Source organism: Pipistrellus kuhlii, unplaced genomic scaffold (genome assembly GCF_014108245.1).
Source record: "Pipistrellus kuhlii isolate mPipKuh1 unplaced genomic scaffold, mPipKuh1.p scaffold_m20_p_3, whole genome shotgun sequence".
NCBI classification, from domain to species: Eukaryota; Metazoa; Chordata; class Mammalia; order Chiroptera; family Vespertilionidae; genus Pipistrellus; species Pipistrellus kuhlii.
The window spans coordinates 133344683-133360839 of record NW_023425529.1 but is presented as its reverse complement, the minus strand read 5'-3'; the positions used below and the strand labels follow the sequence as shown (position 1 = coordinate 133360839).

Sequence of the window (16157 nt, the reverse complement as noted above, 5' to 3'; positions counted from 1 at the left end):
CCTGCCCCTCTGCTTCCCAGACATGGAGCAGAGCCTTTTCCTTTCACCAGATCAGTCGCGGTCCCACCCGATTCAATTAGCAGCACGGCCAGGAAGGAGCTTCTCACATAGGAGAATCCAGAGAACATTAAGATCAACAGCCTATTGTGTTTTTGCACAATTTGGCCTTTCAAATATACAACAGTCATGGACCAAGAAGGTTTAATAATCTTAAAGGAAGTTGGTCACATTTTCTACAAACCTGAGTTCTCTAATAGCAAGGAAAACCACCTCTTGAGTACACAGACTTTCTTTGTAGGGAAGCAAAGAAAAGCCAAACACACACACACTTGCCCTGTCTTCCCCTCTCCCACCCAGTACAAGGCATACTCACATCCTGCCATTTCTGATCCTGCTCTTTTAGCTGGGATTTCATCTTCTGCATCTCCTCGTAACGCAGCTGACGCAGGTTCTGAACATCCTCGGCGCTGACATCGCTCATGGACTTGCTCCTATAACAGAAGTAACCGAGGTTCACATGACTGGACGTAGAGTTAGAACTGGGAGGCTGGGCTTATACTTGGAAATTCCATCTAAATTTCTGCCGTACTACCTAGATGCTTTAGAGATAATGTCACAGAAATAGCACTACAGAGATAAATGGTGTTTTTCCAAAACGCAGAAACAAGAGCCTTGCATGCAACTCAGGTGTGAATTCTTTCACAAGATGGCTAAGTGAAACCTCCTACGTCTGAAAAGAAAAGAAAAAAATCCAATGCTCATATGTAGAGTGGTCTCTGAATAAAAGAACTGTTTCAGAAAAAAAAAATTATTATTATTAGTCACTAGAATCATTTGTCTTTATTTTTCTATCTCTCCCCAAGATAATCTTTTCAGGTTTGGCTGCCTTTTCTGGACACTTATTAAATAATTTAATGATTACCTGATATTTTCTCCTCAAGTTCAATAGCATGAATAAATGTGCTGCTGCTTTTTCGCAGATTCTATACCACCCGCCCAACACTGCATTAGACTTGTTCTCAAAGCACCACAGGTAGCTTCTAATACCCAGTTATAATATAGCCTCCTTATCTTTCTTTTTATTAAGGCAGCTCTCAGTGTCGTCTATGGGTGCCCCTGCCATGAGGATGTACTGAGAGTTAGCTCTCACAGAGCTCAATCAAGAGTAGAAACTAATGAACAAAGTTGGGTGACAGACATAAGGCACATATGTGCTACATACATGCACCCATAAAAAGTTGGGGTAAACTGCCCCAGAGAAGGTGAAACTATGGGGGAGTGAGGGAAGAGTGGAATCAAGTCTAATATTGATGAGCAGGTAAGAATGAGTAAAGAGAGAGAGATAGAGAGAGACAGAGCTTTTGAAGGTGGAGTGCCCAAAATGCTCTCTCATACAAATCTTTCATAAGGCACTTCTGATTTTATTTCATTGTAGGTGACTCCACCTTTAGTCGCTTAAGTAACACAACACCTCCTTCTTGGGCCCCTAAACTTTGCCTTTCCCTAGATCTTGCCATCACACATTACTAAGCTCAGGAATTCAATTATAATCTATGCAAATGGCTCCCAAATCCACAGATAAGGACCAGTCCCCTCCTTAGACTCAATTGTAATTGCTCATTAGATAAACATCTCTACATGGACATCCCCTAACCATCTAAATTGTAAGAGGACCAAATGAAATAATATCAAAAAGGATTCTGCAAACAATAACTCACTAAATACATCGTTATTGTTAATGTAGCCAAACTCAATTCTGTCCTCAACTCTGTTTTTCCTCCTATAGCTGTTAGTAGTGTTACCTGCTCTCCAATCGTCCACATCTGAAACCAAAGAACCATTTTTCACCTTTGCCTCTCCCTTCTCCCTACGTTCAATTAGTTATCAAGTCCTCTCACTCAGTGTCTTTTTCTTTCCATTTCTATTGCCAACACCCTAGATCAGAGCACAGTCAACTCTTAACTAGACTTTTTTAAAAGCTTCTTCAATTATCACCCAGTCTCCAGACCCAGTGATGGTCCTGAACGGTTCCCTCCACTCAACACCCCTTCCCAGTATATATGCCTTTTCAAATGCCCTTCCATCCTCAGAAACCCTGCTAACTTCCGGATGAGTGTAAGCAATGACCATTTGGAAGTCTAACAGGTCACTCAAACTTATCACAGACCACACCCCTGATTGTTCATTCTACTACCTGCTCAAAACCCATCTTTATCATCCCAATAAAAGTCAGCACAATGTTCACTTCTCTCTTTCTCTCATACATGGTAGCTGATCTCCTTAGTAAAACCTGTCACTCTACCTTCTAACTATATCTAAGATACAACCACCCCTCATCACCTCCACCTCTACCACCTTGCTCCAGGCTATCATGTCTCCTTCGGTATTATCACAATAATCTGTCTCCCTACTTCCACCTCTTCCTGCCCAATAACAGTGCATTCTCAATATAGCAGACAGAGGAGTCTTCAAAACTGCTCTCAGATCTTGTGTCTAGGCACCACCCCAGATCCTTCCCATCTCACTCGAGTTAAAAACAGATCCTACCAAGAATTACAAGGTCCAACCATGACCTGGTCCCCACCTACATCTCTGCACTCATCTCCTCCACTCACTCAGCTACTGCCAACTGGTTTCCTTGTTCGTGCTCACATATAAGCTCTTCGTGGCTTACCTCTCGCTCCCAGTCACCTGCTTAAACGTTACCTCAGTGTTTCCTTCCCTGACCACCTTGCAAAAATAGCAAATGTCCCTCTCCCCTGGCCCACCTTTCTCCCTAGCAAATATTGCCATCTGAAATGTACGCTTATGTCGACACCACCTGCCTTGTCCTATAAGATTACAAAGCAGGAGTTTTGTCCGGTTTGTTTATGGCTGTATCACCTGTGCCTCCAAGAGAGCCCAGCCCATGCATGTAATCATAAATGTATTAATGATCTAGGTAATATTCTGCTACTTTGATAAAGTCTCCCTAGCTCCTCCATGCCAAAGATGGTCTGTCTGTCCCTTCTCCCAACTTCTCTAGGGCTTTAGTTCTACCGTTCTTAGGGTATTTCATACTCAGCATATTGTGTACATAGTGTGTGCACAAGCGTGCATGTCTGGCTTAGCTCCCTCACAGGTGCACATGTTGTCTGGGAGGAAAGCATAGCACAAGGCATGCAGGATACATGCATTTAACATCCGTGGTAAGAATGAGGAATGTTTCACCACATTTAATTCAAGCAAAATAAACTTGAAATGTTTCTAATATTCCGTAAGAATGTATAACTCCTTCCCAAAGTTTTATAAAGAAAGCTTTATAGGATTTATTAAGGAATACTAAAAAATTATATATAGGAAATATATAAATTTATATATGAAATTATATATTGCTTTATGAATGTAATATTACTTAACTAGGTATGACTATATAAAACTGATTTGTATAAATTTGAGGATATAAATTTACTGAACTCATAAACTGCAAAGAATTAGGCTATTTCAGCTAATACTGTAACAGACTCACCAAAAAGAGGCAAGGAAAAATGTTCAAGATCAAGACATGAAGGGAATCTGGATACTTAAAACATGAGATTGTGAGAATTTTACAACAAAAATGCAAATGCAAATATGACAGTAATATTATGGGGGAGGGGGGGAGACTAGCTGGTGTCAATTGGCCCAGACTTCTACACTGGTGCTCTGTGAGACCTCCCTGTCTGCACTGCAGAACTTGAACTTGTGTCTTTTCAAAAAACATACCATCATGGGCAAAGCAACGTCCCGAGAGCCCACGCACTGAGCCTGGCACACAGGTGGTGCCCAACGTGAACAAAGTGAGCCAAACACGATCAGGAGCTGACAAGCCCCTGCGCAGAGCAGGAATGTGAGCTCCTTCTGTTCCCTCGGGTGCATAAAGTTTCCTACAGAAGCTTGAGCACTTTCCATACAGGCTGAGCCAGGCACTGGAATGAGACAGGAGGTGGGGGCTCCATGCCCGACTATGGCACCAGTTTTCATCCCAACCTAACTTCATTTCACTTCTCTGAGCCTCCATTCCACATTCAAGAAAGGGATCGTTATGAGACGTGGGGAGGTTATGTGGACTGCATAGCAACAGCCATCTCGTGCTGTACACCAACTCTTCTTAGTAAGGCAAATGTAACTGTGTGGGATCTTCTGAAAACTAACTCCCAAAGCAGTTTCAAATAAGAGAGGTCATCCCAGGCCACGCTGATAAAATCTAGAACTTTTGGAGTACGGGAGTGTTCTAGCCAGATCATGAAGAATTCTTTCTGTCCTTATCAGAGTTGACAGCATAATAAACTTCTGAGGACTTACTGTGAGCCAAGCAGCCTACCGGGATTATCTCATTAGACAAAACTTCAGTCTGGTTCTACCACTCACTAGCTGGACGACCTTGGGAAAGCTGCAGTATCTGCTTCCCTTTCCCCATGTTTCTAAAATGCATATAATATCCACCTGTCTATCTTACAGAAATGAAATGAGCACCAAGGATAGTCTCAGGAAAACTGTTTGCGAAAACTATGAAAGACTGCATGCTCTAATATTCACTAGCCAATCACAATTCTTACAATTCATTTATCTGCCACCCTTAAAATTGGGGAGGCTTCCATTTAGAATTGCTTTGGATTTTTTACAAAAATAAAAATATAGGTCTAATATGTGGCATTTTTAGCTGAATCGACTCGAGTAGTTGGGGTAGAGAGAGAAAGAAGGGGATAGGTAAAGAAACAAAGGTATAGATTATAAAACAGTATTACTAGAATCTTACTCTCTTCTCCCACGATACTGATCAACTGCTACTCTCCTGGCACTTTTTGACTAGTTTTATGATGCATATTATTTTAGAACTCAATTTCATAAAACTTACAGATGAATATCTAAGGAGTAAAGGATCAAAAAGGATTAGCGTGTAGAAAAATTTCCTTACTATAAAAATCACTGATAGCCTCATGGGGCAAATAGAAATTCTATGATATTAAGAGGCCCCAACCTTCAGAGGAAGATATAAATATACTTATTTATGCATCTACAAATACATGGGGTGAAAGTAGGTCTGCAGTTGTGAGTATGTGAAGCTTTATGCTTGTACTATTATTGAATAATTATTGTATTATTTTCCATATGAACAATTATACACCTACTTTTGCCCTACTCTCTACTAATATACCTCCATTAGGTGTTGCAGGAATTCACCAAACTAAAGGGTAATCAATATTAAAACCAGGGTAAAAGGCTTTAGAGCTGCCATAAAATAGATTGATAAACAATATAAAGGAAACTTTTCATTTATAAGTTTATAGTCTAAAGGTGGGGTTTCTCCACAGCAGTACTATTAACATTTTGTGGCCAGAAAATTATCTGTGGTTGGGGGCTATCCTGCTTACCCAAAGGCATTTAGCAGCATCCTTGCTGTAAAGGAACTAGATGCCAGTAGCAATGCCAGCCCCCCCCCCCCCCCCAAAAAAAAAGCTCACCCAGTATGACAAAGAGTCTGCAGATATTGTAAAATATTTCCTGGCAGCCTAATCCTCATAAAGTAACTCACATCAACATTATTTTCCCTTTCTTTTTCTTGTCTTGGCAATAAAAAGATGATTGGCAGCAGATTCAATGGCTTAATCATACTGCAAAATTATTACTGTACACCCTTACATATTTGCCCTTAGAGCATCCACCAAGACCATAAGGCATAAGTCCATGCAACACAAAAGCACACATGTGAGAAATGACTGCCACATACAAAGCGTCTTACTAAAAATACACAAGTGACAAGTGTTAAATGCCAAATAAAAAGCAAGCCAAAAATTAATAACCTACAATTGCAAAATTTTAATACAGATTTCTCTTTAACCTGGTCCTTACAAAAAAAAAAAAAAAAAGGCACTCATTATTTTTCAACCATAGGATGTTGAACAATAATGATTTTCCAGATAACATACATTATGTCCAGAGAAATATCACCCAGAAATATCAGTTGTTTTATGCTTATAAACACTTATGGACATCTTTATAAACATGAAGTGAGTTCCATATTAAAAGCCTATAATCAATCCAATTTTTTTGTTTTCATTACAGATCAATTTAAGAAAAATATCAATAACTGATAGAATATAGGGAGAAAAATACCATATAGTAGATTTTTTTTTATTGCAAGTGGCTTAAAATGCAATTGAGTTTTGTGAAAATATATTTGTGTTACTTTCCATTATTTGACAAGGCAAACATTATTCATCAGTCTCAACTTACAATTTTTCTTTATTTGTGTTGTTACCTTGCCACTAAATTGCCTTTATAATAAACACTACACTAGGCAAACAACAGTCTTGAAATAATCTACAGGCGGCATTTGCTCCTGCTAGTGACAGCCCATAAAAAGCTTTTGCTTTCTGAGCCTTGGCATTTGGGTTTCTCTATTTTCTTAACCCAGTTATACCGATGTAACATATCCCTAAAGAGGAACATGTACAATCTTTGAAATAGCTGTACCTGTTTCCATCCCTCACATGACTTGTACTCATGGTACTTGTAACCACTTGAAGAAAAACAACCTATTTACGTTATAAAAATCTTATTTACCAATGAAAATGCTTCTGAAAATTATCATTCAAAATGCCAGAAGCTGCAAAGAGGTTCTTCATCAAGTTAAAACAGCTTTGCCTTGATGAATCAAGATGAGCAGATGCTTAAGCATCATGTTGAAGTGGCCTGTTCATCCTCACTGATGAGAAAGCTCTAACACCTGAGGAGCAGAGGAGGGAACAAGGTATCCTCACATGGCATATGCAAAGCAGGCTGGGAGCCTGATTTTTAAAATCATCAACTGAGAAGTACTTGCAATGATGTGCCTGTGCTTCAGCGACACCTTTGACATCCATAATGGTTATATTGCTATAAATAGCAATTTTAGCAACTTTCAAGACCTCTACACTATCAAACCATCAAAACTAGAGAATCTTATGAATTAAATCTTAGAGATGAATTAAGTAGGGAAAGATACTTTGCTATTCAGTCTTAGGCCTTAAATTTAAGATATTTGATTAGAGATCGGTTAAAATATTTAAGTTTTCTTCTTGCTCAAAAATGTTAACAGTTAGACTCACAACATCAAAGGAAGTTTAATGGAAAATATTTATTTATATGTAGCCACTGGTTATTTTTCACTAAGAATAAATGATACTATACAGTTAGTATGTAGTAAAAAGTAAAAGTAGTATTTACTTTTAACTCTACTATTCTGGAAATGGAAAATATTTCCAGAAAGTTATTTTTATAATATTTATGTCTATCACGAAACTAAAATTAAAAAAAAAAAAAAGACAAAAATTAAGAATTAGTTATAAATAATACTGGAAACTACCAAGTTTTTAATTTTTGCAAGTTTTGGAAGGCTAATTTGACTCTAGAACATCAAATATTTCCAAATCCTACTAAGGGAAGATTAATGACATTCACCATCCAAACTAAGAAAGCCCACCTAGGTAGGAGTATATAGGCAATGCCACTGCATGTATTCCAACCTCAAAGTAAATGCTAATTTCCTCTTTCCAACAAAGGTTTTCGAAAATGCAGCTATGCAGTCTTCCACATGCAGAAAGGAGAACTTAGGTCTATATAATAATCAAATACCAAAGTAAATATACCCAATCTCAGGTAAGTGCTTCTGTTACTTTTAATCAACTCAAAAACAAACAAACAAACAAAACAAAAAAACTCTGAATTTTGAACTGATAAAGCAATTCTATTGTTGTGATATAGCAGTTCATGCACTGAGCACTCAGACACACTACCATTAGGTTGCTAAATTAAGAAAAATACCCCATTTTAAAATCTCATGCATAGCACACAGCATCCACGTTTAGTAACATGCCAGGATAGCAGTGCAATGACACATTACACAAAGGACAAACAATGTGCAGAGATTTCTTTTTTGCCCCAAACCATGACACTTACCCATTTTCACCATAAATCTTTTGAAAGAGTCTAAGAAATCAGAAAACCAAAAATTAAAAGTCATTTCTTCCAGTATGTTATTTTTTTTTAAAATGTTTGGCGTTTTTAACTTAAGTGTCTAACAAGAGATGGACAAATCTCAAAAGGTTGCTTTTCCAGTCACGTGCTTGATCATGTCTCAAATTCTCATTGATCTCATATCTCAAGAAATTCACATTAAGCAAGATCAAGAGTTTTCAGATTTAGCTTGAACTGACAAATCCAAAACAAAAAGATTTATTAGTTGCCAGGAACTAATAAAAAAGTTAGATTTGCATCTACTCAGTTTATTCAACCTAATCACATTTGCCCATCCCAAAGTTCAACAAACTGACCATTTATCAAACATCAAGTTTTCATTACTCTAAAAATGGCCATAATTGCATACATGTAAAATTCAGCAGACAGCAAATAACATTCATGCATTTTAATCAAGTTTGCACTAAACTTTGAAAATATAAATTTAGAAATTCACACACTTAATAGTCCAAGAAACCTAGGTCAAAAACAAAAATCAAAATCAAGTTAAATGAAACTTGCAATGCCATATTTTAAGGGAAATTCTTACACAAAAATCATACACTCCAAAATGAGAAACACATAAAACCAAACTACAACCGGACTGTTTCAGAAACGCCTGGACACAATAAAAGTCTGTAAATGTGATCAGAAAACATTTTCATGAAACACCGTGCTGCAGAATACTACCACAGTCTCTCCTTAAGGCCAAAGGCAGTGACTGTGTACACACTTTCTGAAATGGGCCTCGCATAGGCGATTCGGTGATATGCAAATATGGAATGGCACTTTTTTTATGAAACGTGCAAAGGTTTCTCAAAGCAAAATAAATGTCTAGAGGATGCTTCACAATGGCTCGAGACATGCAGTCGGGCAACACGATGCCACGTTCTCACACAAGAAAAGGAACACAAGACCATCCATTCAGGACAGGCAAAGTCCTTGCAGAAACACACTCTGACCTCTCAACCATCAGCCGCTTCCTGTGCCTAAGCCTGCTGGCCTCCCGGATGGCCTCCCACTTCCGAAAGTCCGCCTCACTGCAGGGACCGGGGATGAAACTGATGGGAGGCACAGAAGTTCCCAGCTTCCAGTGCTGGATCTTCCGGGTCAACATGTCATCTGTCTTCTGCCGACACGAAGGAACTAGTACTCTACAGCTACTACTTTTCTCCTTGGCTGGGCACGTCCTTTCAAGTATGCAGAGGAACTTGGCTTGAATTTCTGGAGGAAGCGTCCAGGGCTCGGGGAAAGGGATTGGTTGGTATCTATCTGGGGCCCCAGATAGAGGCACCTCTTTCTTCTGTGCTGGGATTCGCCGGACAATCATATCATCTTTCTCTAGATCTGGAAGTACGAGCTCGCCTTCTCTGCACTGCAGAATTATATCTCTCTCTACTGGATCATCTCGGTCAGAAAACCTTCTGAAGTCTTCGAAAGCTCGGAGGACACATGGATTGGCGTGGAAAGCCCCAGTCCTTCTGACAAAGAAATCGTCATTCTCTAAGTCGGGATCTAGGGCAGACATCTCAAGGTCGCCTCTTCTATACCCTGGGGCATAAGAGAGATGCCTCCTGCGAGTTATGAGCCTTGGGCCAGCAGTGGGATCAAGTTTGATATTTGTTTCAGAAGATAAGATGTCGTCAGAATATGTTTGGAGGGCCTGAAGTAGTAAAAACGGACTGAAGCACAGAAAAGAAAAAGGAAGGGAGAATCTTATTAAGTGCATTAAGGAGAACAGGTAATTAGGTAGCAGACCAACTAGCCATTATTGTTTAATTATAGGGGGCATGGGAACGGCTCTTGTGTGGAAGAAAGACGAGCACCAAATGCCATCACCTGTGACTTTCCTGGGTACACTTAAAGAAACAGGAGCAGAGGATATAGCTCAGGAAAGGTGGGCACCAGGCAGGCCAAGTGACAGGGCTCGAGCTGAGTAGAGTACAACGTAACTCTTGCTGTCATCTCTGCCTCACTCCATGAGCCACAATGACCTCATTCTCATCCCAGAGAAGCAGGAATGATCTTGAAAAAGTTTTAGAGTTGGTCATGGAGCACTGTATACAATAGGCACCGGGAGGAAGCAGACATTTAAAAACTAAAATGCTCTGAAGCTAAAAGGCCCTGGTGACTCCTCTCTTTGCATTTTCCCACCAGACTTTCCTGTCCACTTGTCCATCTGGAAGTTATTTCCTTTATATCTCCATGCATAGCACAACTGTAAGATTACGTTCACTTTTCTTTTTTCTGTTTTTTAAACATATTTTTATTGATTTCAGAGAGGAAGGGAGAGGGAGGGAGAGAAACATCAATGATGAGAGAGAATGATTGATTGGCTGCCTTCTGCATGCCCCCTACTGGGGATCGGGCCTGCAATCCTGGCATGTGCCATTGGCCGGAATCGAACCTGGGACCCTTCAGTCTGCAGTCAGATGCTCCATCCACTGAGCCGAACCGGCTAGGGTGGTCCACTTTTCCAAAGGCCTTTTAGAAATGGTTTTCCAAAAGAACGGACTATGCCACATATCACTCTATTCTATTTTATACGTGACTCTGCTAAAGAACATTTAATCCTATAGACTTCCAAGCTTACATGCCTGCACAGAAAGCAATATGCTGAACATAATGCTTTTACACTAAATATTAAGTGAGTACAGTTTCATGATTCAACAAGTCACGGTCAGAGGTTAATGGTGCAGCAGAAGCCGGCCGGGTGTTGCATGCCAGACTCCAAGCAGGAAGGCTCATGCAGGCAGGTACACCTGGGCTGCTCCGAAGCACCACTGGCTCTCCTGGCTGCTTGGGTGTCCCGTGTGCTCCTGGCTACTTCCATCAGGAGTGAACGTCTTTGGCAGGTGCCGTCTAGCCTACGCTCTGCTCTCTGCATCCAACTAAAAATGTCAGAGCTTCTGTCAGAGCCTGAATCCTCATCCTCAAAGTCTGGGATCCTTCTACTGTGGAAGGAGGCAGAGACAGGAAGGAGAGAGGAAAGAAGACAAAGAATTGGAGAAAAAATATAACTAAATAATGTCAAGCTATGACTATGGTTAGAGGAGGACATGTTCGGATCCAGATCCCAACGTTTACATTTAAATGACTCTTTCCCCCCCGCCCAGTTATAGAGGTTCTATAGATGTTGGAAGGAAATCAGTCTCTTCCGTGAAAAGCACACACAGAACGCACCCAGCCAGGGCACTGAAGGAATACCAGACTGACAGAATCAGGCAGGAAGACAAACCTGAATCCCTGAAATTCTTTATACCAGGGTTTATAAGTTTCTCTTTTTATTCTTTTCCAGTTCACATCTTCTGGGATCCAACATTTGGGAAGAAACTGATCGAAAGTGTTCCCTGGGCTTGGCATGATGGGGCTTAGCTTTCGCACATAAAGGTCATCCTTTACAGTGTCGGGGGTGCTGGTCCTCTCTTCCTCCTCCTCCAAGTAACAGAAGGAGTTTGAAGTTTCTTGTACTGCTGTCCAGCTCTCCACACTTGTGCCCCAAATTCTCCTCTCGTTACTGTTCAAAACATCCAACCAATTAAGATACTGCATGGTCAACGGGTGACAGAGAACACAAAAGGCATGCTTCCTGGTTCCCAAAGTCTATCACACTGCGAATGAAGCAAAATTAGTTTCCCTACTCCTCATGAATGTCCCTAGGATAGTCACGGCAGCATCCCAGCACCTCATTTTAATTAGAGAATAGCCTGATACACAAGGGCCAAAGACAATAATCGGTGCTACAAAGAGACAATTGGCCAACAGTTTGGGGGGGGGGGGGGGGGTTACTTTATGTAACGCAATCAACAGGATAGACATTTGGCCCCAGGAGAAATTTTTCTGACCCCGTCAGTGCGCATAGCCCAGTGGGTGGCTACCGGGTCAGCAGGAGGAAATAATGGTGAACAAGAGTTAGGAGGGAGAGGTTTTGAGATGAAACTCTCTGGCTTCTTTTTCACTTGGAATCTAAGGTTGGCTAAGTCATCCAAACCACAGGAAGGCAACCTTTGCTCATCCTCGGCATCTGATCCACTTTCAGGACCACATGCCTCCTTCTGATAGGAAGCTGGATTTGAAAAGTCACACTCTGCTCTGCTAACTTGATGAGAAATCAACATGGGGGGGGGGGGGATGGGGAGGGGACAGCTGCACAGCTGAGCTCCCAAGGAATAATGTAAGTCACCCTGTAAGCTGCAAGATACCAACAATGCTAAAGGCAGGCATCTAAAAAATAAAACCAGCAAATCATATGCTGACAATTTTAAATGGAAGACATATCTTCAAGATACGAGTGACTAAAAATACAAGGCGGGGGGGGGGGGGGGGGGTAGGGGAGGAAATTTTCATTAATGAAGTGTAAAATATTATCTATGAAATACAGGTTAAGGACCATTCCTTTTACCACATTTCAATATCCCAGCACATTTGCAAACACAGGACATTTTAAAGCTCAACCACCAGATCGCATCCCAGTACCTTGGAAACGTCCCATCGGCTTCTGTGCCCACCGGGCTGGCCCAGCTCCTTCTGTTATCCTCATTGCGGTCCGGCTTCTTCTTCCTCAAGGGCGCCGGCACGTAGGACGGCTGTCTGCTCTTATTGGGTAAGAAACGATTGAACGGTAGAGCAGATTTTGGTTCAATGGCCGAAATCCTCCGATAGGACATATCATCTTTGTTATATTCCTGCATTTTGAAGGTAAATTCAGAATCTGTGTCGCTTTCGCAACCTGTAAAAATAAAAAGGCTTTACTCTCCAGATTACTCGTCTCGCTGAAACCCACACAGCATGCCCGCTTCGTCTTTCCCTACTGCTAACTGCGGGAAATATTTTTAGAAATTGGTCATGAAGTTGCGATAAGATCCATTAGGAGGGACTTGCTTTGCATACTGGAGGCGCCTGCGGTACATTCTTTCACTGTTGTACATTCTTTGCAGAAAAAGTCCCAAATTACAGCTGAAACCCTTTTCTTCTTGACTTTCCTTGCACATATAATTTTCTCATCAAATCTGTTGACAGAATACATGTCAATAAAACCTAATAATACATGTCCATAAAACACACTTAAAATGAGATGTAAAAAATAATCCTTGAGAGACAATAATTTAAAATAAAGCATGCAACCATCTAAAATTTCTGTGAAGCGAGAAGTAAGGGAGGACACAGAGAAAGAAATAGAAAGCACAAAAGACCAAAAGACCTTAAAGGGGGTCAGCAGACCATTCTGAGACCCCCCACGTTTGGTATGCGACAAGACCGAATGTCTTGTAACGTCCCATAGGAATGTCAAGTCTCACGTGTTAATGAGAACACAGAAGCCAGGCTTTTGTAAGGGTGGCCACGGGAATTACATTTTTGGTACAAAGTCAGTGAAACATAAATTCAAAAGACTACACCTCGAAGTCAGATCATTACAAATACAATCCACTCTTTTAAAACTAACTAAATAGGTGTGCACTTTTAAAGATAAGAGAAGAGGTACAGAACACTGCTACAGATTCAGGCCAAACTGTCACCCTCTCCTGCCCTTTTGTCCTTCCTGCCTCTGCAGATTCCTAAAGAAAGTTCGCTAATGTGGTTTGCTTCCCACCAGGCCTCTCTGAGGCACACTCCCTGAGCACTGCACGTATGCAGCACACAGAGCAGAGCTCCTGCAGGGCTAACCTGAGCTGAAGATGGTCTTCTCTCCTCCCTCCGGCCTGGCAGGAGTCTACAGTAAATAACAGGGAGACTGGCCACCGGAAGTGGTTTAACACACAGCTATGTAAGCAGGAGACCTGAACAGGGCGAAGGAGAGGCAGCACAATGGGAGACATTTAACCAGCTCTCATCAGGAGGATTTATGGTCAATCATCTGGTGCTTCGCTTGTTTTTACCACCTCCTACATAAACAGTACATTTTTTGGAAATGAGAGAAATGTCTTAATGCTTCCCAAAATTTGTTCATGTAAAATCTTAAATACGCAAAGAGATTGTTCTACTCAGGAGTATTTTCCCCATCTTTATTGAGATGCAATTGACATACAATAGGGTATATGTTTTTATTTTAATATATTTTTATTTATTTCAAAGAAAAAGAGAGAGAGAGAGAGAGAGAGAGAGAGAGAGAGAGAGAGAGAGAGAGAGAGACACATTACTGATGAGAGAGAATCATCAATTGGCTGCCTCCTTCACGCGCCCCCCACGCCCCCCACAATCTGGATATGTGCCCTGACTGGGGAATGCACCATGACCTCCTGGTTCATAGGTCAATGCTCAACCACTGAGCCATGCTGGCAGGTCAATAGTGTATGTGTTTAAGGTATACAGATTTTATTTAAATATATTATAAAAATAGTTACCACAATAAGTTTAGTTATCCATCATTCTTATACAGATACAAAAAAAAGACCAAAAGTAATTCTTGTGATGAGAACTCTTAGGATCTACTTTCTTTTTTTCTTTTTTTTAATATATTTTTATTGATTTCAGAAAGAAATGGAAAGGGAGAGAGAGATAGAAACATCAATGATGAGAGAAAATCATTGATTGGCTGCCTCCTGCACCCCTACTGGGGATCAAGCCTACAACCCGGGCATGTGCCCTCGACCAGAATCGAAACCTGGAACCCTTCAGCCCACAGGCTGGTGCTCTATCCACTGAGCCTAACTGGCTAGGGCAGGACCTACTTTCTTAACAACTTTCGTGTATATAATACAACAGTGTTAATTACCTATAGTCATCATGTTCATTTTATGAATTCTTAAAGTTTTTTTTTTTTTTTAGTCTAGTACAATGCTCTCTAGAGTAAGCAAATATTCTTGATATAGGGAGTTTCATATAAACCTAAGGAATTTAACCTTGCAATTCTATTAACATGAAAACATTATCCTAAGTTATGATAATCATCAATTTTGGACTATAACCTGTTGGGTAGCAGAATTTTAATATAGTAATCATAAAAAAAGTTTATCATCCTGGTGACCCTCAGGCTTTTTTATTACCCACTAGTTACAATTAATTACCAAGTCTTCATTTCCACACTCTTTAAGAAGGTAACTCCTTTTCCGAGACCAGAAAACTGTGTCACAGTGGCCCTCTGCTCTTGGTCACGTGGACAGGCACCAGGAGGAGACTTGGATTCCACACCACAGGACCACTGCAACTGAACTGTCTCAAGTCTGCATATCCCACAGTGCCTCAATCTTCCTCTCTTTCCCTGTTTGCTGGCCAGATGTAAATTTAAACTTCAAATGTTTTCGCTTCTTTGGTCAGGACAGAGTAATAGAATGAGCTCAGAATTTCAGCCTGTTTTTACAGCTTTAATTACTTAAATTATAAATCAGACTCATTTTTTTAAAACTATTATAATACTCATCTAGACTATGAAAGTGTCACACCTACATAGCAAACAGCCAACAACTGCAGCAGTAATTATAAAGGTTAACTCCTCCCTAGCCATTTATATTTTTTATTGTTAGCTTTAAATGCCACTTTTTTGTGACCATGCTTAACACTTTGCTGATTTTTATTTTTGAAAGACAAATTTATTGTACTTTTCATTTATGTAAATTTATCTAAGAACAACAAATAAAGATTGAACTCTAGTTAATGACCTGCATGCTAAAGTATTTAGAACAAGTGTCATATGCTCTGAAATGGCTCCAAAAAATAAGAAGGATAAATTAATGCAGGGAGAGGTGGGATAGGTTTGTGATGAAACAGATATAATAAAATGTTTTGGTAGAATTAGGTGGTGGGTACATGGGGTGTTCACTGGAAAATTCTTCCAAACTTTAATGATGTTTGAAATTTTTTATAATAAAAATGTTATAGAAGTCACTTATATTAAAAAAATAAAAATAAACAAGTAAAATTCCTAACAATCTAGTACAAACTCACAACCAGAACTCTCAATTTTTTTTCACATTAACGGTAGAAGCACAGAAATATTTGAAGCAACTTTCTCATGGTTCCAATCTAGCCCAATTTGAATTGTTAGAGGTGTACATTTAGAAGTTTATCAGACCACCAACATCCATAGGAGTAAGAGTTGCATTTAATTAACTGATCTGACCAGGACACTGACATTTTGAAAAGAGCTTCCTTCCCAAAACAGATGACTTTCATTAACATGTTCCTTTCATGCTTACACTGTCCTG

At 40.2% G+C, this 16157-nt stretch overlaps 1 protein-coding gene across 22 annotated transcripts in view; it reads right to left on the bottom strand.

Annotated features, from left to right (window-relative positions):
- LMO7 (LIM domain 7) overlaps positions 1 to 16157 on the bottom strand; it is a 222627-nt gene that overhangs the window by 38765 nt on the left and 167705 nt on the right. For 12 of the 22 annotated variants that reach the window (XM_045588711.1, XM_045588710.1, XM_045588705.1 and 9 more), the window contains 6 exons: positions 12493 to 12745; positions 11255 to 11533; positions 10779 to 10970; positions 8979 to 9698; positions 7960 to 7989; positions 374 to 491 (listed from right to left, as the gene is read on the bottom strand). In XM_045588711.1, coding sequence (XP_045444667.1) covers positions 374 to 491; positions 7960 to 7989; positions 8979 to 9698; positions 10779 to 10970; positions 11255 to 11533; positions 12493 to 12745 — 1592 coding nt within the window. The remainder of the gene's footprint in view (positions 1 to 373; positions 492 to 7959; positions 7990 to 8978; positions 9699 to 10778; positions 10971 to 11254; positions 11534 to 12492; positions 12746 to 16157) is intronic. The other 10 variants (XM_036459091.2, XM_036459092.2, XM_036459102.1 and 7 more) reach the window with 5 other exon arrangements.